Genomic DNA, 24,485 nt, shown 5'->3' with positions numbered 1-24,485 from the left:
ATCAAGGTCTCTGCCAGCTGGATTAGTCGACTTCATATTGCTCATCGCCGCCAGTTAGACTTCGAATTTCGTGGCCAGACAACGACGACTATGACGTCCCGAGGCCGAAGCTGTGCTGCGAATGTAGCCAATCCCAGCGATTGAAGCGGCGCGCCAGGGGCAAGGTATTTAAAAGCGTTTTGCATCAACAATCCTCGTTTGTCTCAGCCCCAGCAACAAACTTAAGTCTGTCTGGAGTACCTCCACAGTCTACTTTGGAGCGGGCCCTGTAGAGCGAAGCGGAGTTGGTGAGCTCCCGCGATGCGTCGCGCTGTCGCGATTAGCGCGTCATTGCGCTGCCGTAAACCCCCTCCCCTTGTAACCTGCCTCCCCACTACTCCTTCAATTTCTCAAATCCTCCCCAGAGGCTGAGGAGCTCGCTGGATGTGTCGTTCCTTTGGGCTACTGCGCACTCTGCCTGCCCAGCATGCCTGCTTTCCAAGGCCTAGCCCTGTGGGTCGCCACCCCTCGTCACTGAGGATCGATCGATCGATTGCCGTGGCGAACGCCAGATCGCCCATCGCGGTTCTGGGTCATGTTCGTCATGTAGCGCGACCGGTTTCGCGCCTCCATTTATACAGTCCCCGGAGTACGGCGCAATTTGCCAGCTATTCCGCCAAGCTCGTCGCATCATCTCCTGGCACACAGACCCAATACTTCCCACGCGACATCAAATCCTCACTAGAACCGGAAGCTTTGAAAATGGCCACACGCACACAGGAGGCCAACACAAAGCCCATCGATATCCTCAATGGGGATGCCACTCCGCCCGCTGGACGGGCGCTCGCTTCTTTGGATCCAGAATCCGACGAGGATGTCCCGGTGGACGCGGCGGAGCTGAAAGAAGCCCTCGGACGACCACCACCGGTACATAGTAATTACCTCCCTCTACCCTGGAAGGGGCGATTAGGATATGTGGGTTGTCCTCGATTGCATTACAGATCACTTATGCGCCACTAGACCCCGGAGCTAACGTGCGCCCAGGCTTGCTTGAATACTTACCTTCGCAACTCAACCCCTCCGGTGTTCTGCTCTCGTACCTGTCGCATTGCTTCCATTCTAGAGAATCGGCATCCTCTTCAATATCCAGATCAACCCGCGCATCCAACCAAGAATCGACCAGACCGTGATCAGCCAGCCGATATAGCGCGAGGCCAGGCGTTTGTTGAGTCTCTTGGATTAGCTAATGCGCGTGATTTGGTGAAGTTGATACGCTGGAACGACAAATACGGTATCAAGTTCATGCGATTGAGCAGTGAAATGTTTCCATTTGCCAGTCACAAGGAGTTTGGATATAAACTAGCACCGTTTGCCTCCGATGTCCTCGCCGATGCAGGCCTGGTAATTGCAGAACTCGGCCACCGGGTGTCAGTCCATCCGGGGCAGTTTACACAATTGGGATCCCCCAAAAGAGAGGTGGTAGAGAGCTCTTACCGCGACCTCGCGTATCATTCTGAGATGCTTCAGCTACTCAAGCTTCCCCCGCAACAAGATCGTGATGCTGTCATGATTTTGCATATGGGTGGAGTCTTTGGCGACAAGGCGGCCACGCTGGACCGGTTTCGTGCGAACTACGCTCAATTATCGAACGATGTGAAGAATCGATTGGTTCTTGAAAATGACGACGTCAGCTGGACTGTTCATGATCTGCTCCCTATCTGCGAGGAACTAAATATTCCCCTGGTACTGGATTATCACCACCATAATATCATGTTTGATGCCAATGAGCTCCGGGAGGGAACGCAGGATATCATTCCACTCTACGATCGCATTGCAGCTACATGGTCACGAAAGAATATTACTCAGAAGATGCACTATTCCGAACCAGTTTCTGCGGCTATCACGCTTCACCAGCGTCGCAAACATAGTGATCGCGTGGCTACCCTGCCTCCTTGCATTCCTACAATGGACCTGATGATCGAGGCCAAGGACAAGGAGCAGGCTGTGTTTGAATTGATGCGAACATTCAAGTTACCTGGCTATGATCTTTTCAATGACATCATCCCATATACACGAACGGACGAAAACACGCCTTTCAAACCGCCACGCAAATCGAAAAAGAACGGTGGCTTTGTCGACCTTGAGGGGTCTGTTCCACCACCTCGGATCATCCCCGATGATGAGGTTGGCATGGGAGGCCCGGAACGAAGGGTCTACTGGCCGCGGGGCATGGAAGAATGGCTTCGTCCCGCAAAAAGGTTGTCAAGCCTAAAGCTCGTGCAAGTCCAGCGAAGACTAGCCCCTCGAAGATCAAAATCGATCCTGATTCCACAAATGGCGCTCTTGAAACACCAATAAAGAAACCAACCAAGGCCTCAGGTCGCCGCACACCATCGTCAACTAAGTCTTCGGCGAAGCGCAAGGCTTCAGAAATCGAGTCTACACCAGAATCAGATGAGATCAGTAGTCTATCTGTCGAGATGGATACTGTCGCCACTCAGACCTCAACTCGGCGGAGTAGTCGCGCAAAAAAAGTCAACTATGCGGAGGATAGCTCATAGATTTGATCGGTTCTGAGCATATATTGGCAAGAATATATTCAGCTTCCTAATCCTCTTGCCTCTTGTACATAGTTTGAATACAGAGTATACTATTGCCTGTAATGATGTTCTTGGGTAGTCCATTTCTGAAAGAAGAGATGACGCGTTCGCGTTCTTGCCCTGTATTTGCCAGACTTCACTCTGAAGACCAGATCGGGCGTTGAAACAAAGAACCCCCTAAAGTCACAGCTACTAGTGGATAGTCCTCGAAGATGGTGTCCACAAGTTCACAAGCGGTCCCGGAATGGTCAGTTTGGAGGGCCCTGACACTCGCACAAGGCCTTCATGATGCGGATCTGAATGTGACTTCGTCTCATTTCAGGATCTCCATAATAGATACCAATTTAAAAGATTTTACAGACCCTACATTTATTACTATAATACGTAACTACCTACTCTAAATTCTTCTCTTCCCTTCACAACACCTCTATAGTAGATTCTTTATTAGAAAACGCTAGAAAGCCAAGTTAAAAGGTGAGCTTACCCCTAATCAACGTTTAGCAATAGAATATACTACTAATAACGGCATATCTAGAGTATAAATATGGTGCGAATCAAGGAACGGAGATTGTTCTTATCATAAGGTAAGTATTAAACGGAGCTTCTATATTCGACCGAGCTAGAAAATATATCATAAACCAGGTAGTGACCATCAATGACCACATGTGAAATGAAAATCAGATACGCGGGTTAAATTTGAAAAGTTTGGGATTATTTGCTTGAAAAGTGTAGATGAGCCTTCAATAACACAGGATTCCCAAGACGACCAACTGGAGTGTGGTTCTCATACGCATCCTTCGTCTCCTTGAAAGCGCGTATGTAGTCCGATTTACTCAACAGATACAGGTCAGACTGAGTTTACCCGCGCAAAATACGGGAAAATATCTCTGTTGGACTAGTAATATATCCTCATACTTTGCCTGGCGCGACACCCGCCCCCCACAACCTTTTTGCAAGCCAGGTTGGTTGAGTTATCAACTCCACTTCGTCATATTGTATATCGATGTAGTTTCAGACATGATTTTGTCAGCTCTTTCTCAAAGTTATCTCAATAGTTCTTCAAGATAATCGTATAGTCGGTCATTTTGATATTATTTTGATCGGCCCACTACCCGTTACTATAGTTCGACGACAACTAGAGCAATTAACTCGGGTGTTCCTGTCTTAATCTATCCTATATATAGGGAGGTGCAGAATTTTTTGTTTGAAATCCCCCTCAGAATAGACAAATACTTAAAAGAGTGTAAGACGTGAACTATTGTAACGAGGCCATCACATTGATAACCGATGAACAAAGTCCTTTGTATAGGTATTGAACTGGGGGAAAGGCTAGAGCTGTCTGTGTACAAGGTCCAGCCTATGGGGATAGTAGGAGTGCTAGAGAGGAGACATAGGAGTATATAGAAGAGAAGGTGTTTGATTGTCTGTCCTTCGCGAGCGGGGTTATCTTAAAACATCAACCCTGAGTGAAGCTGCAGACCGCCATTCCCCCACTTCAATATCGGCTACGAATTTTATTTCCAATGGGTCAGCTGTGCTCCTGGGCTTCAACATTCCCCATATAACCCATGCATATAGCAAGACCACTTTAAACTAGCCGGTCGTGTTAGATTGAAACCTGATTTTCGCGAATAGAAAATTATACCTACTGGGATATTCACTATCGTGACTCTAGACATACACCAATATTGTACATAAATGTTGATCAGCGGGCTCAATCCCTGTGGAGTGCCCAGTCTGTCTTCAAACCACAGCCGCAATCTCTCCACGCTCTCACGATCATTCATAAATCGAGTGAAAGCAGTCGGATTTTGTTCCATTCTGGGTTATCAACCTCGGGTAACCAGAAGGCGCCTGAATATCCCTCCGAAAGCTCCATGAAGCAGGATTGCTCTGATAGTCCTTGCTGAGCAGGTAGTTGTGGAATAGCTTGGCAGTTTCAGGATGTGGAGCATCCTTGAATATGGCGACAGTTTGAACACCGGTCATGAATTCAGAAGTGGGATAGGTGGACTTAATGCTAGAGTTGGCTGTCGAAAAAAGGCCAATTCCAGCAGTGAAAGTCATGGCATAGGTACTGTTGGCATCGTTGATCAAGGTAGTTGGAGTGGCGGTGCCGCGAACCCATTTGGGCTCATTAGCGATAAGGTCCTCAAGAAAAGAGGCACCATATGTTTTAAGACTATGAAGTTTGTTAGTAAAATGAGATTCAAAATAAAGAACGTCTTACGATTCGCTCGCTGGATGGGAAAGGGGGAGAGGTTGTGAACTGCACGATAGAAACGACTGACATGAGATCAAAGCAGTACAAGACGGCATCATCATCGTTAGGGTATGTAAGCACCATCTTGCCTTTAAATTCAGGCTTCAGAAAATCGGTGTAGTCCTTCAAGACGGTGTTCTTCCCTAGCTTGCCTGTGTTCCAAATTATCTGCCATCTGCCAGCCGCAAATGGATAGTAAGCCCCCTCAGGATCCTTGAACTCTTCGTAAACCTTATCAAAACCTAACGGCTGATACAACTCCGACGCGCCTTCTTTTACCCATCTTGGAAAATCTTGTAGGGTCTGTATCGCAACTGTATCGACAATCAAATTTCCCTGAGACAGTTGAAAATCAATCCTGGAGTCAATATATTTAGACAAATCCACAGTGACATGGAGAATGACACCTGGGTAAGCTGCTTCAAAGGAAGATTTCAGACTATCTTGCTGGTCACTTTCGTCACCACCCATCCAGGCGGTGACGATGCCTCCCTCAGCCAGTGCAGCTTTGTAGATCTCGTTCATTGTACGGTTTTCAACTGTGATCAGACTCGGGAACGTAAGCAAGGTGTCAAAAGCCCAAGCATTCATTGACAAAGTCAATATGGCCAGCGGCATATGTGTCGTAATAAGCATGATAAAAAACTTAATCCCATATATTTAGCAGAAAATTTCTTCTCTAGAATAGAGTCAAACTCACAGTGGTTGATCAGTAGAAACTTCTATGTTAAAAACTTGAACTTTTGTGGACGATCAAAGAGATTCCAAACTGCCTTTCTATTTATATTCAATGCGTAGCCCTTTTGGAGAAAAGTTTCAGGGGGAACTGTATCTTTTCTTACGGTCCTATTAATTTCGGCGAATAAAATATAATAAGTCTAGATGAGGGGATATCGTGCCAATATCAAAGTTGGGAAGGGATTGGGGGCCATGCACGGTGAAGAATAGAGCTTTAAAAAGCTCCAAACTCATATGACAGCAGTTTTAGGATACTGAGAGATGTGGTGGCTGTATAATATAATATTCCTGGGACAATACAAGAGCCGATTATAACAGAATGTCGGCTCCGTGAGCCAAAAATGACCAAATCAGATAAGATGAAAGGACTTGTCCCGACTGTATCCCGGGAATCCGGACCCCCGTGCGTGGGCTTTAGCTGAACAAAAGTCATGCTACATAAAGTCAAGAATTATGTCTGAGATCAATTTATTCTCTAATGCAATTTTATTCATGTGTCGGTTCGTGGTACACTAGCCAAGTGCATGGTGATAGACAGGTGATCTTTTTAGTTATAAATCATAAGTTATAACGAGAAATACAGGTTATTTATGCACCATTAGGCTTCATTGGCTCTCGATACCCCTGCAGTGGCTTGTGGCTGTCTGGCCTGCGTGGTCCTACTCACGTGGGGAGTATTGTCTCAGAGCATACAGGTGCCCTCTTTTTCATACCCTAGAAGTACTTCTATCGAAATATAAGGTATATTCCACAGGAAGTAGAAAATACAGATCAATTTGACCATCCAGTTCATTTTAGAAAAATGTGAAAATACCTCTCCCTTTTTCTACTCGCACACAAGGCCGCCCGGAAAGCAAACCATCTCTGGTGATGGGTCTATCGATCTCATTTTTCCAAACCCAGTTTTATCAGCTCCTCCTACCCCTAAAATGACACGCTAGTGCTAGTGAATCATGAAATATAATTCTCATCAGATCAAACTGAGAATCACATGTGGTGGCGCTACTACGGGCTCAAGTCATGGCGTAACACTGCCGGAGAGGATGTTTGTACCCGCTATATGTGCCTTACACCTTCCCCCACCGGGCCTCCTGGGTTCTGGGTACGCCACACACTAGCCTCTGAATTTTTCCTACACATTTCGCAAGAGTATGGAAGCTAAAAACCCACTACATCGTCCAATCACAAGGCGTTAAGTGAAATCCCCACTTGGCAAGATAGGGGTCCTCTCTTAGGCAGTTTAACCATTAAGTTGCTAAGGGAGCTGTTAAAGAAGCTGATACAGAGAAGAAGCCTCGGAAGCAGTGGAAGAAAGTGCATGGAACATCACCATGCCGATTCTACGCAGAGAGAATTTGACAATAGTGTGTGGCGCCCCCACGACCCGAGATAATGTGTCCCCCTCCCAACCCTTCCGGGTCGTGGAGGGGGGGGAGAGGTGGAGTTCAATCAATCAATAACTCTATTAACCTAATGCAGCCTAACTTATGGCGGAATGGCTATGTAGGTATTTCCTCCGGCGGAAACAAGAGCTAATCCAATGCCGGCTGTGCAAAATAAATGACAAATGCAAAGGAAAACGGCACGATGCCATAGAAAATGCCCGAAAGTAGTGCAAAAATCAGTCCAAAACCGCCATAAACCCGTAAACAACGCCCGCATGAAGTAGACATCTTCTCATTCCGACCGGCACCTCGGTCGCATACAGCATCGGCACTACTAGATGCTGTATGTATATACCCCACTGCACCATTCCCCTGCATCTCCATCATCCTGAGCCAGCAGGATTAGATCCTGCTTCGTTCAATGATGTTCATGCTGCTGTATGCACAGCTTGTTTCCGTATTCCTCTTCCTCCGCTTCTCGGTTAGCTTTGGAAGTTCCGTTCCTAACACCAGCGTCTTCACCAGGGGGGAGTTCGTCAAACACTAAGATATAGTACAACGGGAACCAATAACGGAAATTTATGATTGGACATATGAAACAACTGATGAGAGAGTCCAAATCTATTCTCCCAAATTTGGCGTAATACTAAAGTGTATTTCGTACTGGTCAGACATAGCCGAAAATGCCTTTGCTAGCAAGCCCTAAGAAAATTGCCAGAATTGGTGTAGTCAAAAGCCCCATAATATCTTGGCCAATCAAGCACACTACTTGTGTCGAAATGGTAACAGAAAGATTATTCATATTTTGTCATCAGAGAGGAACTCCTTTCATGTCTTGGAGTGGAGCTGTTGGTTAGCTTTTTCATGGGTCCGGCAGGAAACGGCAGCAAAGACGAATCACAAATGGATCTAGGCGTAGCGGGTACCTGCAATATTCGGAAACTCATCGTAACTGCCGAAAGGACGCGCAAGCCTTCAACCATGTTAAAGCGACATACTCTGGAATTGAGACAATGAAGCATGAAAATGATCTTGATCATTAAGACGAACTTTCCTTGATCTGACTATATCCTGTCCATTGAAACCCAGAAAATCATAAAGCTCCTATAACAATGCCAGAGTAATCCTCAGCCCCTGGGCTTGTGATGAGACTTTTGCTCAAATTAATTTTTGAACCCCGAAAAAGACGGGAGGACATGTCCTGAGCGGACCGACTAGAAAGCCCACATCGCCCCACACAGGGTCTTCTATGTTATTGATTATCAGATTAGATATTATAATTTTTAAGAAATTACAAAATTACAAGAAAATACAAAATTACAAATGGTATCCATTCTTACCTCGAAAAGGAGGAACCCCTCGAATTGAAGAATAGGCATCTAGAATTTGGGACTATAAGAACTGCTCTTTTCAGATCTGGCAGTGTTGTGGGCTGTTCTTCCTAAGACCCGTTCTCTAAGGTGCAGACGGCGACGCTGAAAATGTTCGGTCGATCTCTCGCAACAGCAGTTGCAGTGACTCTGATACTGTTCAAAGACGCGCAAGCAACTAGATCGGGTCATTCTCGAGTATCAGAGAACATCAGTAGATCTGATTACCGATTTCTGAATGAAATTACGCAGCGTATGTGCTATGTCTTGGAAAAAGCCTTTACCACGGACCAGGTGGTCTCAGCTAAATCTATTGACTCATCTATAGCGCACTTGGTTGAAAGCCTGCCTGATGTCCATTTTGACTTAGGCGAGATGTACTCGGGGTCTATACCAGTCCGTGAGAATGCTTCTCTCTTTTATATTTTCCAGCCGAAGATCGGAGAGCCAAGTGACGACCTCACAATATGGCTTAGCGGTGGACCAGGCTGTAGTTCAATGCAAGGTTTCTTGCAAGAGAACGGGCGCTTTACTTGGCAACCAGGTACTTACAAGCCAGTCGTCAATGAATATGCATGGGTGAACTTGACCAATATGCTATGGTAAGTTCTTCCAATTTTAATATTAAGCTTTTGGATTAACGAGAATTTTCAATGTGCCTAGGGTCGACCAGCCAGTTGGGACCGGGTTCTCAGTCGGCACTCCAACTGCAAAAGATGAACAGGATATTGCAGTTGATTTCGTCCACTTCCTAACACAATTTCAAAAACTATACAATATAAGAAACTTTCGAATTTTCATGTCCGGCGAGAGCTATGCGGGCCGCTATGTTCCTTACATATCTGCTGCTATGCTTGATAAAAACGATACCGAACATTTTGATCTCAGTGGTCAGTCGAACTTGATAAATCTATATTTTCAAGGAGTTATTCTCCAGGGTTGGAACAGGTTCTTATTAATAATTTAGGGGCTTTAATGTATGATGCATGCATTGGCCAGTGGGATTGGATTCAAGCGGAACTCCCTGCTTATCCATTTGTTCAGCAACATTCGGAGCTATTCAACTTTAATAGCTCTTTCATGAAAGAATTGCAGTCTACCTACGAAGAGTGCGGCTACGAAGCGTACTTCGACAAGTATTTCACTTATCCAGCCTCTGAGGTACAGCCAGCCAAATATATAAATTATTCCGTCTGCGATATTTATAACATGATCTACTACGAAGCCTATGATCCAAATCCATGTTGGAGTCCCTATAGGGTTAGTCAAACATGTCCTCTGCTATGGGATGTCTTGGGATTTCCTACAGATCTTGCATATGAACCGGCTCCTACAACTTATTTCAATCGAACGGATGTTAAAAAGGCTCTTCATGCGCCTGAAAGTGTTCAGTGGGAGCTATGCAGCTCCGAGAGCGTCTTTGTGGGTGATAACCCAGGGCCTGAGCAGCAATACGATACTTCTCTGAATCCTACAGAAGGTGTTCTTCCCCGCATCATAGAGGCAACGAACCGGGTCCTAATTTCAAATGGAGACTGGGATTATTTGGTTATCACGAACGGAACGCTACTGGCAATCCAGAATATGACCTGGAATGGTGAATTGGGCTTTCAGACTCGTCCTGCAACTCCTATTAACATTGAAATGCCTGATTTACAATGGTCTGCAATTTTTGATGCACAAGATGGATACGGTGGTCTCGATGGTCCACAGGGACTCATGGGTATTCAACATTATGAACGGGGCCTGATGTTTGCGGAAACTTTCCAGGCAGGCCACCGACAAGCTTCAGATCAAGGTCGAGTGTCATATCGTCATGTTCAGTGGATGTTGGGTGAGATTGATAGCCTTTGATGATTTGATTACGTACTCCTCAGTTCCTGAAATTGTCCGCCTATCTGAGTTGCTCATGGTGATGGTGCTGTTGTTGTGGGAGGTACATACTTTTCCCGATACTGTACCTCATCTGATAGTGGCTGAGTTGATTAGCACTAACTTGCCTCTTAATGAGTATTTTTGATTTAACGAAAACTCAATTCTGCATTGTATGTTGCTTCAAGTATTCTATTGGAGGCAGCACACCCTACTTATGTGCAATTAGACATCTGGTTCTATCCAATCCCATTAAAAAACGTTCAAGCCAGTCAATTGGGGTATCATCAAACTTGAAGAAACTAGAGTGTTCGAATTGATTTCAAATCTACATCAAGCAGATAGAGATCTACTTTATGGATTGAGACTGAGATCAGTTCAGGTGAAGCCTGGCCGTATAGCGTATCTTGTTCACGACTTGCTGCAAACATATCGATGCAGACTTGCAAATTGAACTCCAAAGATGAATTAAATGATCTGACTTCGAAGATAGTCCATTCAAAGTTCTTTGATTGAATGACGATGAAGAGATAAACTGTTAAATATGATCATTTTCGAAGCCTCTCATACCTTTTGAAATTCATAGTCAAAATTCAGCCTTTTTGGAGTATGAGAGTCCCTTTCTGCAATATTGTGATAGATCCAATTCCTATGCTGATTGGGTTTTCCTGGCACCCTGGCGTGGCAGCCTTAGCGGAACCTTGAATATGTGGGACTAGGCAAATTTTTAATATAGTAAAGACGATTCTCAAAATTTGTATGTGCCTTGGCTGATAATAGGTATGTGGAGATCGCAAAGGTAAATCGAACTTTTTTTGCCGGGGAGTGTGTATGGAAAGCCGCGTGGATGCCTGGTCGGGCACGGTCACTAGTGCTGTGAACCATAAAGCCGGCAGCATTCATTGCACTCTAATCACTACCGCCGACTTGGCCATTTGCATTGATTTGTCGTCTTGAACACGAAAATGTTTGTTGATGAGAATGAAAATTCTTCATCTATGGTGCCTACGGCAGGGGGTTCTATGTGGACAGAAAAGCTGGAATTCACGATGTCTTCATACAAATGCATCTACGGCATACCCCAGAGCCTGCTATTTCTCCCAAAAAATCAATTGGAAAAATTAAGAAGGTGGAAAGCCACAGTATCAGTGCAGAGAAAGGCTTTATTCCCAAAAGTTTGAGCCAAGTATGCGATTAAGTCGGACAGAAGATCATGGATTGGCTATTTGAAGAACGGCGCCACCCATACGAGGTTTCTAGGAATGGAATCAATGCGACCATAATTTATCATCAAGTAAGAGCTTTCCTCAATGCTCTTTCAATATCCTTCTCCCAGACTGTGCGATTCATGAGCAACCTGTATCTGCGAGAGTACGGTTGAGCAGTTCTGGAAAGCATTGAAGCTATTGAAGAGCTGAGCGCAGAGACCAATCCTTACCGCTCCATTTGTTTTGGCCCGCATTTGTAGGTGCTAGAGAGATTTTTGAGCCCCAGCTTCAGTATCGCTTTCGCCAGTGGTGTGGGAGAGTGGAAAACACGGAACAAAAATCATGAGAACCGGTATCGAAGTAGTTCACGAGGCCTGGAGGCTGGGACCGGCAGCTAATCGACATAGTCCATATACGATTGGCGTAACATTGTGAAATGACGTGATGACTGTCTTATGCAGATGACAATGCATTTTTTCATACCAAGATCCAGGAGGAAGATTGGAGCTTCGTTACTGGATTTTACTATCTCAGCACCAAAATTGAAATCCAAGCACAGTTTATAACTAGGGTGAATATTTTGTCATGAGTGATTGAACTATGAGTATTTGTCTGCGAGGTACCGGGGTTGTTGGGCAGTCCTGCCACTGATAGAGAGGGTACTGATAATCATACTACCTAGTGGTAGAGTAAACGCCGAGTTGGCATTTTCTGCGTGCTCTAAGCAGATACCAAACAAAGTGAATTTTCAGCCATCACTGACAGGAAAGCATGGAAATAAATACCCATCAGATATCTGAATGCTGCAGCCCGGGGTCATAGGTTGTGGTGGTTTGGCCTGAATCCCGCGTTGTGCGGGATAAAACAGGCTGGCGTCATGCCCGAGATCTGTTCATGTGTTCCCCCTCCCCCAGACCAGCACTCCGCTCCATCGACCTCATCGGCTTATGCCTCCATGCATATTCTTAGCGCTTAGCCCTATCGCATTTGCTTTTCTTGAGGTGGCTACCACAATCTCCCTCAGGCCATTCCTGGATCCCTACTAACTCTTTTCTTTTCTTTTCGCGGTCATTTAGCCTATCTTTACTCGCACGAGCCGCAGGGCAGCCGTGTCCTCGGACAGAGCCACCATCACCAACCAGCCTCCTTTCCCAACCAAGGAATCCTGGCTCCTAAATCGCATTTTCGCTGGTCTCTTCTCCGGCCAAGATCTTTCCTCTCCGGGCACCCACCCTTAGCTGGCCTTTTCTCCACATCCCATCCTCTCTTCCGTCGTGATCCCAAGCCCAACAAACTTTCAACCCTTCTTCGTGTCCTCGTGGGTCCTCTTGTAACTCGACGTGCCCAAAATCGTGTCTGGAATTTCCGCTACGAGACTCTCCCCGCCCTTCGGCACAGAGCACAAGCGAGACTCTACCGTGCCATCCTCAAGCGACAGGCGCGACTCGCCGCGCGCAATCGCAGGTTCGGTAGAGGCCTTGCTGCCTATTTCCTTGGCCCCCGGCGACGCCTGCTGCTGAAGGGCGGGAGAAGTGGTCTATCCGGTAGCAGCCACTGGATCCCGAGACGTGCAGGAGCGGCCAAAGGAGAACCCCCCAGCGGGGCGAAAAATGCTGCGAAAGGCCTCATGGCACAATCATCACCATGGGGTGTGAACAGTGGCGACGGAGCTGGTGCACCGGGAAGCCGTCGCAAAAAGGCCTACGAGTGGCTCAGGGCCGCAAATGAGGTGGGCCAGGCGTATGCGTCGCGATGGACCAGCCAGCGCACCGACTCGCAGGAAGACTACTACCACACACCTGGTGCCTTCCCCGACGTGGAGATTGCGCGATCGGGCGATGAGGAAATGGTGTTATTTCCCAGCTATGCGAGGCGATTAATACCCAGAAAGAAGGTCGATACTCGGACCCGAGAACGTCGTGATTCGTGGTCGCAGACTATCGATGAATACCGCGGAATATCGGAAGAGAGTAATCCTCTGGGAGACAGCTGGGACGATCCCCCCTTGAGAGTGCCGTCGTTGATATTGACGTGCGCGGCTGGGTCTATGCACCCAGCCGAGGCCCCATGAACCGGAAGCACCGCCTCATGGTCAAGCTGGCTCGAACTTTGAGCGGCATTCCGACCCCATCTGGCGCATCCGCCGAGGATGGTGCCGACCGAGTGCCGAACAAAGGCGAGGATGAATATGTGGATAAACAAATGCAGACCCTAGTCGAAACCGCAGAGAAAGATGCCGACCAAGCCTGGAAGAATTCCAAAGGAGACCGCACAAGAACAAGTACAAGTCAAGCTGTGGCGATGACCAAAGATGAGATTTCCATGGCCAACGCGCATTTAATGGAGCGCCTGCGGCCATTTTTAACAAACCCCATGGCAGGAATGCCGGTGACGATCTTCTTTTTCAATGAAGAGGAAAGCGAGTCACGCAACCTCTTGACAGACGAATCGGGGCATTTTAATATCCGCGCAGCAATGCCGTTTGTACCGACCCACATCAGGGTACTTGCATCAGAGGATCTTTCCGCAGCGAAACCAATCGAGATCATTGAACCGATTGGTATCAGTTTGATCAGCGATATTGATGACACTGTGAAACACTCTGCCATTGCCAGCGGTGCCAAGGAAATGTTCCGTAACACCTTCGTCCGGGAGTTATCGGAGTTGACTGTCGACGGAGTCAGCGAGTGGTACACCCAAGTAGCTAAGCAAGGCGTGGAAATACATTATGTCTCTAATGCCCCATGGCAATTGTATCCATTGCTGGAACGATACTTTAAGCTGGTTGGATTACCTCCTGGCTCCTTTCACCTAAAGCAATATACGGGCATGCTGCAGGGAATTTTCGAACCGACTGCAGAGCGCAAGCGAGGGAATCTGGAACAGATCCTGCGAGACTTTCCTGAACGCAAATTCATTCTTGTTGGCGATAGCGGCGAGGCTGACCTGGAGGTATATACCGATATCGTTCTGGCCAATCCCGGCAGGATTCTAGGAATCTTTATCCGTGATGTTACTACCGCAGATGACAAGCCATTCTTTGAACCATCTAATAGTCATTTGGACACGACAGCTGCCCGCAGTCAAAGCATGCCACAGCCATTGGACCATGCTGATTCCTTTGCCAAAAGACCTGCACTTCCGCCTCGACGACCCCGAGAGCTGCGGCCTCCTCCGGGCAATGATTCGAAGAGCTTTGATAATGGAGATTTGATTGATTTGCGGGACGAAGATCAATTAGAGGTGGCACCTGAGATTCCTAATGCAACAAAGCCACGAGTTCCACCCACAATACCTTCGAAACCATCTTCTCTACGCACCATACCTGCTGCTGCAGGTATCGCTGGACTTGAGGCCGTGGATACGCAAGCTTCGAAGGCAGATTCAATTCGTCGCAAGCCGGTCCCTCCTTTGCCGCCACGGCGGACATCTATGGCGAAGACCGATTCGTTGATTGATCTTGAGCCGTCTCCTGTTTCTCGCAGCTATACCGAATCCTTTGCAAACGAGAGCCACGAAAGAGGGTTGGCGTTTCGTTCCAAGCCTCCACCGCCCCCGCCCCCTCGGCGTTCGAATACAGCATCCTCGGTCAATAGTCCTGCATCTAGCGTAGCAACCACTCCCCGCCCAGCATCTGCCACAAAACAATCATACCCTGCGGCCGCCGGAGCTGCCGCTCAAGCAGCTCTCAACTACGCCACAGAGCGTCTGAATTTCACTGGTGCACCCTCTCCTGGATTACGAAGCCCTGCATCCAGCCAGTCTCTTAGGCGGACTAACACCTACGGCACAAATGACGCTAACCTGCCGCCATCTCCCCTTCCAAACAAACGGGAAGAACTCTGGAGGCGACGCTGGGAACGCGCAAGCGAAATACTTGGCCAGAAAGGTGTTCTACTGGGAAGTTGGCGCATCGGAAGTGATGTACAGCCAGTGTGTTTGTGGCTAGTGGAAGAGGCGATGAAGGAGATAAGATCGAACCCGACGCAGACAAGCGCTGGACGCAAATTATAGGTTCAATCAGGGGATATCTGGCTTTGGGTCTTAAATATTTGTACATAGCCCTTAGATCACTTACATTTATCTTTGCATTTGATTAACTCGGGATTCACTCTCGTTAAGGGCTTTCGTAAGAGTTGCTACTGTGACATGCTGCTGACTCACATCGGAGACCTTAATGAAGACTTGATTTTCTTCGCAAGTTGTGCAGGCTTGATAAGTCCTTCATAACAATCTATAGCGATCGGCGTTCCTGGAATGAGGGACAATGGGCTGATCATTATGTTTTTTAAGTGATCAAAAATTCCATTAAATAGCCTCAATTTCCTACAAGATGCCAGGTAGCTCATAGACCAGACAAAATACGTACTATCCCATTCATTAAGAATGTTGCGTTCCCTGCATTCGAGCCGCTCAACCCGAATCGGTTGTCGTATTGCACAATAAGCCTCATCTTCGCGTCAATGCAAGCTCTGGTTGAAATCCATGGTCTCTTCAATCTAGACACAACCTGGATATTTCGATTTCGAAATACAAGAGATGAGCGATACTAACAGTAATTCATTAGGAATATTCATTATTATCTCAACTTTTACAATTTAATGACGATCTGTCTTGGGACATTGGAAACTAGCCATTTTACCCAACCAGAAAATGTGTAAAATATTTGATTGCTTCTCGTATACCAAATCTGAATTATTTATAAGCCGAGTTTTAGTTACTACCCACCTGTAGCTCGCGAGTCTCTTCAGTTTGGCTCATCCTGTCATTCTCACGCACCATCTTCTTCACCTGTCTACACACATTCAGCCACATGAGATCCGGACGACTATAGTGACCCGTGGCATCTGCAAAGAGCTTTGTCGCAACAATATGATCTAGGTCAAGATCACTGTATATAATAGTTTCGGTTGTACTGTCCACCGGCTCCGTCAATCTCCTTCCATCAGGCCCGAAGATGGCGGAACTGCCTCCTCCGGGGGTAGACATCAACGCTCCACCTGAGGTTTTCATTTTTTCAACACCCACCTCAGTTATCAAGGCAGTGCAATGAAGGACGAAGCTTTGCGACTCAATGGCGTAGGTCTGCGATAGACTACGACAACCTTCATATTGAATCAGCTTCTAGCCTTACTACTAACAGGAGGCAATTTACCCTCAGCGGACATAGACCACAAGTCTGACCCTCCCGAATGAGGAGTCAAGCTCGGCCAGGCAGCGACATGAATATCCTCTCTTTGTGAGATTGTATGATACTTCAGTAGTGGCTGGATATGCTCCCAGCAAGATAGGGCACCAACTCGGGCAAAGGGGAGCTCCGTCACACTTGCAAAGCATTCACCTGAAGCATCGCCAAATATCGTGCGCTCCATGTGAGTGGGCTTCATCTTACGACGATGTGACATGATTTGTCCATCGGGTCCGATCATCACCTGCGCGATGTAGATCGAATTGTTATCATTTTCCGAGAATCCGAGCGAAACTGCAATGGAATTGGCTTTTGCAGCCAATTGAATTTGCTTCATCTCAGGGGACTCTAGGCGAAGAGAATTTTTGACATAAGCTATATTCAGCTCAACGTCTAAATGTCGACTCCTTTTAAAAGATTGGCAGGCTATTAGTAAAGAATTAGGAGTAAATCTGAGACCCAGACCTACCAAATCCAGCACGGATAGCCTGGAATCCAACATTCGGGAAATGCAATCAGCTCCGCCTTGTTATTTGCGGCCTGCGCAATCAGATCGCAGGTTTTAGTGACGCCAGCCGCAAGGTCCAGCCAAGCTGGCTCCGCCTGTGTAACGGCAACACGCACATTCCTTGCAGGCATGACTGGGATAGGTTCGATATGGTCTGAAATAAAGGATGAGGTCCCCTTTGTTCATTAAATAAATCCTGATCTTATATCTTCCCCTCAGGACCAGTACTCGGCTATCATGGGGCTGCATCTTGAGAGTGCGGGATTTGAATCCCGCATTTTTCAAACCCCGTATCTTGCGAATCCAAGGGTCGGGATCTGTGATTGAATATTGATAATGAGGCCGTGCGGGGCCTGCACGGAGTTCCTAGCTCGTTCATGCCGACCTAAGTCTGATTAGTGCTGAGAGGACCCAGCAGATAACAAACTAAGAGCCCCACACCTAAAACGACTCATTGAGTATATTAATGGTGGTGGGAGAGCCTTGCTGGTCACGATGATATCCCTAGCGATATCTGTCAAGACTTAGTTCTGGAAAGCTAGCTTATGAACTAGGGTGCTCTAGCCTAACATGCAGGCAGGATGAGATGAATCAACGAACAAGCCAACGAACAACCACACACCATGATGGAAGGAGGCCTCCTTAAGAGGAAATAGATACTGATTGAGCGAAAATAGTGTAGAAGCGATATTTCGGCCTATCGGAGATGTGAAGCTATATCTGTAATGACTGTGTACTATGAAATGTGCCCTTCAATCAGAGGCCACCTATCGTAGCCCCTTTCCCCACTACAATAGGTAAAGAAGAAAGAAGAACAGCAGAGAACATGGAAAGAATTGAAGGCGGCAAAAGCCAAGAAAAAGCTAATCAGAAAGGATAAGGAATAATGGAGGGGGCTGTTACCATCACAGCTTGCTTACGTCAGTAGCTTAGCTTAACTATCATGACCTCTACGGAGGGAATAAGAACATCATCTTGACACATAACACCTTCGCTTGCACCAGGGGCGCACCCCGCGGCGAATTGTCGAATCACCATAAGCATGTTACTTTAAGGGAACAACCAGCTAGAACGTCTCTGAAACTAGTTTCATCGTAGCAATAGGAAGACAGGGGGTATCGGGATACTCATTCATCAGAAGAACTTAAGATTTCTTGCTCAAGTCTCAGAAAGAGCTATTGATTCTATCAATTAAAAACCCTTAATAATATTCTTCAACTATGATAGTAATTCTATTGATGTTGAATCGGTGTCGTAGCTCTTCTAGATCACTTCGGCTATGACACATACTGGTCGACGCCCTAGGGTCTTTTTAGTATGTAACCAGTGATGAGAATTCGCTCTTCCTCCACGATTATTGAGCCGAGGATTTTGCTATGATCTGGTCTAACGGAGTTACGCATAGCTATCTAGAAGGAATAGCATAAAATACTGCAGAGAACCCATTTGCAGGAATACCCGTTTCCCTATATGCTTTTTATAGTATTCTATCGAGAAGGAGAAGCCATCGAATACCGCGAGGACTCACAGATTCCTCTATACATTCCGCCATTAGAGAAAAAGTCGATTCTCTGTAGCTGCTACGGAATATGAGGTAGTCGCGGGCTAACCGTAGATAACTCTAGCAGGCCTGAAACTATAATAAGAAGGTGCAGTTCCTTTATTTTTAAGGCCTGCAGCATATGGAATTTATCGGTCGACGGAATAGAGGCCATTTGGATCCGCGCAAACGCTTCCTAGAAGCCTATGGACCGGGGTAAGAAGTGAGTGACGGAACGGTCGGGCTGTGAGTTGAGCCTTCCGTCCTCGAGGGTAACGAGATGGAATGCGAATATATTGGCTGTATTGAGGATGCTGGATGGTTGGCTTGGGATGAGCATGAGGTGTTCCAAGCATGAACCAATATGCAACATCCCGCCCACTTGAGAACATTCTAATTAACTTGAATACCTTGAGCTTATGCCCGGGTCATAGCACAGATGGTATCCTATTCTTTTGATCACCTGCTTTTTTTTTGAGTTTGATGAGGAAACATCAACTGGCGATTTCACTCGCAGACACTATCAAGTTCATATAAGATGTGCGTATCATCCACCTGATTCTATAACTGTCACTATAACTAATCGATCAGCGGGGGAACGGGAAGGCTAAAAATCCGCTGAATTCCGAGACCCATTTCATGCACTCTGGTTATCAATCCTAAACTGGCTCTTTCGCCTTAAAACCATCGGTCCAAATCAGATAATACGGTGTATTTCCATTGTTGTTGGTGTGGCGATCATCATTTTCGTTTGAGCAGCGATAAAAAGGGCAAGTGGGTCACAAGCTTGCATGAAATGACCATTGCAAGGCGTGTCATTCGCCAGCCATGTCAAGCGCCCCGAAGCACAGCGATCAATAAGCCTCGGCAAGTCCTCTGGCCGCGATGGCACCCTGTCCACATTTCAGAATTGCACGGATTACCTCACCTGTCCTCGGCCCTCGGTTGGAAATCAAACGCGCCATGATTGGCGAGTTGCGAAATCCGGGGTACTATCCTCTACATGGATGGTATGATGGCTCGTACTTGAGGGTGGCCCACGGATCTCCCCTCTCCTACTCTCCCCACACCCTCACATCCCATACACCATGTCTGCTCAAACCCTTACTCGTGCGGAGGTGGCCAAGCACAACACCGATGACTCCCTCTGGTGTATCATCGACCACCGCGTCTATGACCTGACTGACTTCGTGGACGCCCACCCCGGTGGCAGCGTCGTGCTCGCCCAAGTTGCTGGCCAGGATGCCACCGCGGAATTCTACAACCTGCACCGGCAAGAGGTCCTCGAGAAATATCGCGACCAGCTGTGTATCGGCACCATCGAAGGCGAGAAACCTGAAGTCATCGAGCCCAAACCAGGCGCCGTGAGCCCTGTCCCCTACGCCGAGCCTATGTGGCTGCGCCCGCAGTTCAAGAGCCCCTACTACAAAGACAGCCACCGTCGGTTGCAGAAGGCCATCCGCGAGTTCACAGACCGATATGTGACACCAGAGGCACAGGAGAAGGAGAGAGACGGCACATATATCAGCCAGGAGTTGATCGATCGCATGGCAGAGACGAACATTCTGGCGATGCGATTAGGTCCCGGAAAGCACCTGCACGGTCGCTCGTTGCTCGGGGGTGTGGTGGACGGGAAGGAATTCGATTATTTGCACGACCTGATTGTCACACAAGAGTTGGTGCGGGCGAATGCGCGTGGCTTCCAGGATGGGAACATGGCCGGTATGGCTATCTCCCTCACGGCGGTCCAGCAGTGGTTGCGGGATCCCGCGCTCAAGGAGCGCCTCAACGCCGAGGTTCTGTCGGGCCAGAAGAAGATGTGTCTGGCCATCACCGAGGCCTTCGCGGGCTCCGATGTGGCGGGCCTCAAGACCACCGCCGAGAAAACCCCCGATGGGAAATACTACATCGTCAACGGTACCAAGTACGTATCCTATTATATATTCCTTCTCTCCGGCCAACGACCACCCTTTCTCGTACTTGGTTGATCGTTTGCGCTTTGATGCTAACGTTGCTTAGGAAATGGATTACCAACGGCATGTTCGCCGACTATTTTGTCACCGGATGTCGAACTGAAAAGGGCTTCTCCGTACTCCTGATTCCACGCGGCGAGGGTGTTGAGACCAAGCAGATCAAGACATCCTACTCTACAGCCGCTGCGACCGCATTTGTGCAGTTCGAGAACGTCAAGGTCCCGGTCCAGAACTTGCTTGGCGAGGAGCACAAGGGATTCATTGTGATCATGAGCAACTTCAACCACGAGCGATTTATGATGACCGCCGCAGTGGTTCGTATGTCGATGACAATCGTTGAGGAATGTCTGAAATGGTGCAACCAGCGCATCGTCTTTGGCAAGTCGCTGGTCGAACAACCAGCGATCCGTCAGAAGTGAGTCCTTCCCCAGCCTCCTATGATCCAAACCCAGTGATGCTGACGAAGTCTTAACTCTAGGCTCGCCCGTATGATCTCTTTGACAGAGTCCAACCAAGCCTGGCTGGAGTCTATCGCCTATCAGATGTGCAACATGTCGTACGCCCAACAATCTCTGCACCTGGGAGGTCCGATCGGTCTCCTCAAGTCGCACGCCACGCGCGCTGCGCAGGAGATCGCAGACCACTCAACTAACATCTTTGGTGGACGGGGCCTTACTCAGACAGGTATGGGCAAGGTCATTGAGATGTTCCATCGCACCTACAAATTCGACGCTATCCTAGGCGGGACCGAGGAGATTCTGGCCGATCTGGGCGTGCGCCAGGCGATGAAGAAGTTCCCCAAGGCAATGCTGTAGCGTTCCCCATGTAGAATATTTTTCTAGTTCATGAATTATTTAGCCAGTGTATGTACGCTACATTATCGATCATCATCTCCCTTCATTTAAGGCGCGGAGTACTTTTTTTGTGACAAGCAACCGTTTGCTGCGCCTCGATTTGGGCACTTGCACATGTCATTCACTTGAATCGGGCTAGCTTGCGGAGCCGCCGACTTAGTCTAACCTAAATAGGCTTAGCCAAGCTTACTGAGCAGCTACGGCGTACATCATCGCCTGCTGCCTCATCTTGATCTTATGAACAAAACACTCTACACCTCTCTTTCAATCAGTGTTCTTTACAGAAAAATTGCCAATACTTTCAACAGATTCTATCATCATGACTAGTATGAATACACTAGGACCAAACCACCTCCTGGGCCTCGCGGCGCATGCTCTTCGCGATGGCCCGCCGAGTCTCAAAACACCTTTTGAGGCTGTTGCGCTGATCTGCCATGCGCGCATGGCTGTGGCGGGTTTCAAACTGGTTGGGCTCGGGGAGGATCACAAGATCGGTTTGTCATTTCCCACCATTTTCTCAAAGATTCGTGATGGCTCATTGTATATCAGAATCGCCCACAGAAAACCCCGCCCTCCCCATCGAGTGGAATGCTAACACAACTTTCGCCTTTCGATATACCCATACACAAACCACTTCGCAATATTTTCTCAAAGTGAGCAGGCTCGGCAACAAAGCTGTGGTCTTCGCGCTGGCCGTCGATGATGACCGTACAAGCTCGTTTGAGCTTTCCGTTAACGATTACATTTCCGAATCTGCCCTCCCACTTGCAAATACAGAAAACCTTGTAGGCTCACTGCAAGATGTCTACATAGACCAAGAAAAGCTGGAAAGCTTGGTTGGATTGTTTGATACCAATATTCTTCAGAATATTGCTCCAAGATTATCCAGAGAAGATTTTGAGGATCCTACTCAGGCGCCCGTTTCCCGAGAGCCACTGCAGGAATCACGACCCCACGACCCTCTTCGTGATCCTCTCCGTGATGACTCGCTCCCCCAACCTGCCCGGCCATACCCGTTTGACGACCCCTTAGCTGCTGCGCCGCGCCAGCCTAACCCACCTGGAGACTTTGCTCCACCAGGATTCGAAGACGAGTTTGAAATTAATCGACCCCCGCGTGGTCAGGCCCCAGGTTTCCCCGGAGGTCGTAACCCGTATACTATTGGAGATCGAGACCTCTATCCTGCAGGACTTGGCCCTAATGATCCTCTTCGCGGTTCGATGGGCCCCGGCGTTGGATCTGGCGGCGGTATGCATCCGACGTTTGATGATCCTCTCTTTGGGGGTAGTGGCAGCAGCGGGGGGTATGACCCACGGGCACCTCCAGGGGCACGCTATGATCCTCCTGGGCCCGGGGCCCCTCCGTTTGGTCGTGGTCACGGACCCGGTAGCGGCGGTCTTGGTGGATTTGGAGGGGGCTTCGGCGGCGGTATTATCTAAATGCATGACATGGGCTTTCAAAGCTAGCTTGAAGCTGAAAGATGTTTTAAATTGAAACGAATTATGATGCCTACGACTTCGTTATTTCCTCCGTCGGAACACTTTTACGTTCATGTTGTTCCCCTTGTGTATATCATTTGATATCCCCGATGCAGCTGTTCATCCTTGCCTACCGGGCCGTGTATTTCTATCTGCTAAATAGGAGCTTAGACTCTTTCTCGAGTCGAATCTAGTGCGTAGATCTATCTGTAGGATTCTTCGATGACCAGTACTGGATTCTCTGGCTTTCTAATGAGACAAAGAGGCAGGCCTCGCGCTATTGTGCATCCAGCTCTTCAAGTAAGTCGATGAAGTCTTCGTCACCTTGCTTAGCCAACTCTTCGAATGTGGATCGGTTGGTAATCAGCCATTCCTGCTCTTCTCCCGTCTGGAATTGTAATCAGAAGCTGGATCATGCGAAATAGAATATACGATGCGGCAGAAACTGCCACTCGAGAGAAGTAGGCACACATACCTTTGGTCGGGCAATGCCAGCCTCCAATGCCGTTGTCAATGCCCCCATAACCCAAACCGTGCGAAGACTTCTTTCAGCACTTGCGCCCATTGTCCGTTCCCATTCAGAGACTACTGCTTTGCAGTGGTCGATGTAAATCTCATTGGTTCGGTTGTCTCCGACGCGCGTTCGAATGATGATGCGATTATATCTGCGTAGCTTCCCCCCCGGAAAACCACTTGATTACTGACATCGGTAAATCGGACATTCACAAAGCATCGAGGTGTATTGAACCGGATCGCATGTAGATTCGTCAACGCGATGGCTAGATGCTCTTGTTCGGCGAAGCTCAGAGAGCAAACATGTTCAATATCATAAAGAGGCATAGTATGAGTGGTACGAGAGCATTCAAGACGAAGAATCTTGACAGGAGAAGAATAGATGCGAGTTTATACTGCGCCGCCTGAGTCAATCATCACTGACTTAACCCCGCATTTCTGCTTTGCAAGCACGGGCCAGAAAGGAAGCTCCCGAATCGGCCAGAAAGCACGGGGAAATTTGACGAATCATGTTGTTCATTTTTGAATACATTGTTGATGAAAAAGACCGAGGGTATATAGTTGAGAGATATCTAGTGTCTTACTTGCAAAAGTAGGTCGGGAATGGAGCTGCTTATACCAAGCGAAGGCCTAACCAGATCACGTCCTCTGAGCTCTGTCCATCGGGCCGCAGGACCAAAATAGCAGCAGCGCGTATAGTCCCATTCGGTGGTGCCGGGCGGTGTGGCTGGTGTGGTGTGGCGCAAACTCACCTCCAAACCTGACCTTCCCGCATCTCCCATCTCTTCTCCCTTTCCCTGTTCCCCTCCACCCCTTTCCCCCCCCCTCGATCTTACGTCCCTCGAGTTGTTCTTGGGGAAACAGCCACCGTGTTTACTGAATTGCCATCCCTCTGATTCCCACCTCTACATCCCTCTCTGTTCTTACGACCCCTGGACGAAAAGTCGGTGTTCGTTTCTCACGAGACCGCCCCTCCTCTCCCCCCCAGCTGGCCCCTCCTCCCTGTCTTCGCCAGC

At 48.0% G+C, this 24,485-nt stretch overlaps 8 protein-coding genes across 8 annotated transcripts; 5 read left to right on the top strand and 3 right to left on the bottom strand.

The window, feature by feature from the left end:
• Positions 1-741: 741 nt before the first annotated feature.
• Positions 742-2,540, top strand: N7462_005191 (UV-endonuclease UVE-1; the record flags this gene model as incomplete). The annotated part of the gene is made up of 3 exons (XM_057076916.1): positions 742-906; positions 1,024-2,224; positions 2,269-2,540. The coding sequence occupies 3 exons, from the start codon at positions 742-744 to the stop codon at positions 2,538-2,540; spliced, it is 1,638 nt and encodes a 545-aa protein (XP_056936421.1).
• A 1,818-nt stretch (positions 2,541-4,358) lies between these two features.
• On the bottom strand, positions 4,359-5,367 carry N7462_005190 (ABC transporter substrate-binding protein; the record flags this gene model as incomplete). Its single annotated transcript, XM_057076915.1, has 2 exons — positions 4,359-4,761; positions 4,871-5,367. The coding sequence occupies 2 exons, from the start codon at positions 5,365-5,367 to the stop codon at positions 4,359-4,361; spliced, it is 900 nt and encodes a 299-aa protein (XP_056936420.1).
• A 3,079-nt stretch (positions 5,368-8,446) lies between these two features.
• N7462_005189 (uncharacterized protein) lies at positions 8,447-10,189 on the top strand (the record flags this gene model as incomplete). The annotated part of the gene is made up of 4 exons (XM_057076914.1): positions 8,447-8,588; positions 8,664-8,937; positions 8,999-9,225; positions 9,303-10,189. 4 exons carry the CDS (start codon positions 8,447-8,449, stop codon positions 10,187-10,189), a joined length of 1,530 nt encoding a protein of 509 aa, XP_056936419.1.
• A 2,026-nt stretch (positions 10,190-12,215) lies between these two features.
• N7462_005188 (phosphatidate phosphatase App1 family protein) lies at positions 12,216-15,429 on the top strand (the record flags this gene model as incomplete). Its single annotated transcript, XM_057076913.1, has 3 exons — positions 12,216-12,230; positions 12,440-13,431; positions 13,473-15,429. 3 exons carry the CDS (start codon positions 12,216-12,218, stop codon positions 15,427-15,429), a joined length of 2,964 nt encoding a protein of 987 aa, XP_056936418.1.
• A 699-nt stretch (positions 15,430-16,128) lies between these two features.
• N7462_005187 (carbon-nitrogen hydrolase family protein) lies at positions 16,129-17,242 on the bottom strand (the record flags this gene model as incomplete). The annotated part of the gene is made up of 3 exons (XM_057076912.1): positions 16,129-16,520; positions 16,571-17,010; positions 17,073-17,242. The coding sequence occupies 3 exons, from the start codon at positions 17,240-17,242 to the stop codon at positions 16,129-16,131; spliced, it is 1,002 nt and encodes a 333-aa protein (XP_056936417.1).
• Positions 17,243-19,739: 2,497 nt separating this feature from the next.
• Positions 19,740-21,439, top strand: N7462_005186 (acyl-CoA dehydrogenase family protein; the record flags this gene model as incomplete). The annotated part of the gene is made up of 3 exons (XM_057076911.1): positions 19,740-20,575; positions 20,671-21,039; positions 21,103-21,439. The coding sequence occupies 3 exons, from the start codon at positions 19,740-19,742 to the stop codon at positions 21,437-21,439; spliced, it is 1,542 nt and encodes a 513-aa protein (XP_056936416.1).
• A 358-nt stretch (positions 21,440-21,797) lies between these two features.
• N7462_005185 (proteasome inhibitor PI31 family protein) lies at positions 21,798-22,917 on the top strand (the record flags this gene model as incomplete). Its single annotated transcript, XM_057076910.1, has 2 exons — positions 21,798-21,972; positions 22,028-22,917. The coding sequence occupies 2 exons, from the start codon at positions 21,798-21,800 to the stop codon at positions 22,915-22,917; spliced, it is 1,065 nt and encodes a 354-aa protein (XP_056936415.1).
• A 316-nt stretch (positions 22,918-23,233) lies between these two features.
• Positions 23,234-23,521, bottom strand: N7462_005184 (uncharacterized protein; the record flags this gene model as incomplete). The annotated part of the gene is made up of 2 exons (XM_057076909.1): positions 23,234-23,344; positions 23,432-23,521. 2 exons carry the CDS (start codon positions 23,519-23,521, stop codon positions 23,234-23,236), a joined length of 201 nt encoding a protein of 66 aa, XP_056936414.1.
• Between the last annotated feature and the right edge of the window lie 964 nt (positions 23,522-24,485).

This window comes from Penicillium macrosclerotiorum (genome assembly GCF_028827735.1).
Source record: "Penicillium macrosclerotiorum strain IBT 26536 chromosome Unknown utg000003l_segment0_segment0, whole genome shotgun sequence".
NCBI lineage: Eukaryota > Fungi > Ascomycota > Eurotiomycetes > Eurotiales > Aspergillaceae > Penicillium > Penicillium macrosclerotiorum.
This window is presented reverse-complemented; position numbering and strand designations above follow the sequence as displayed.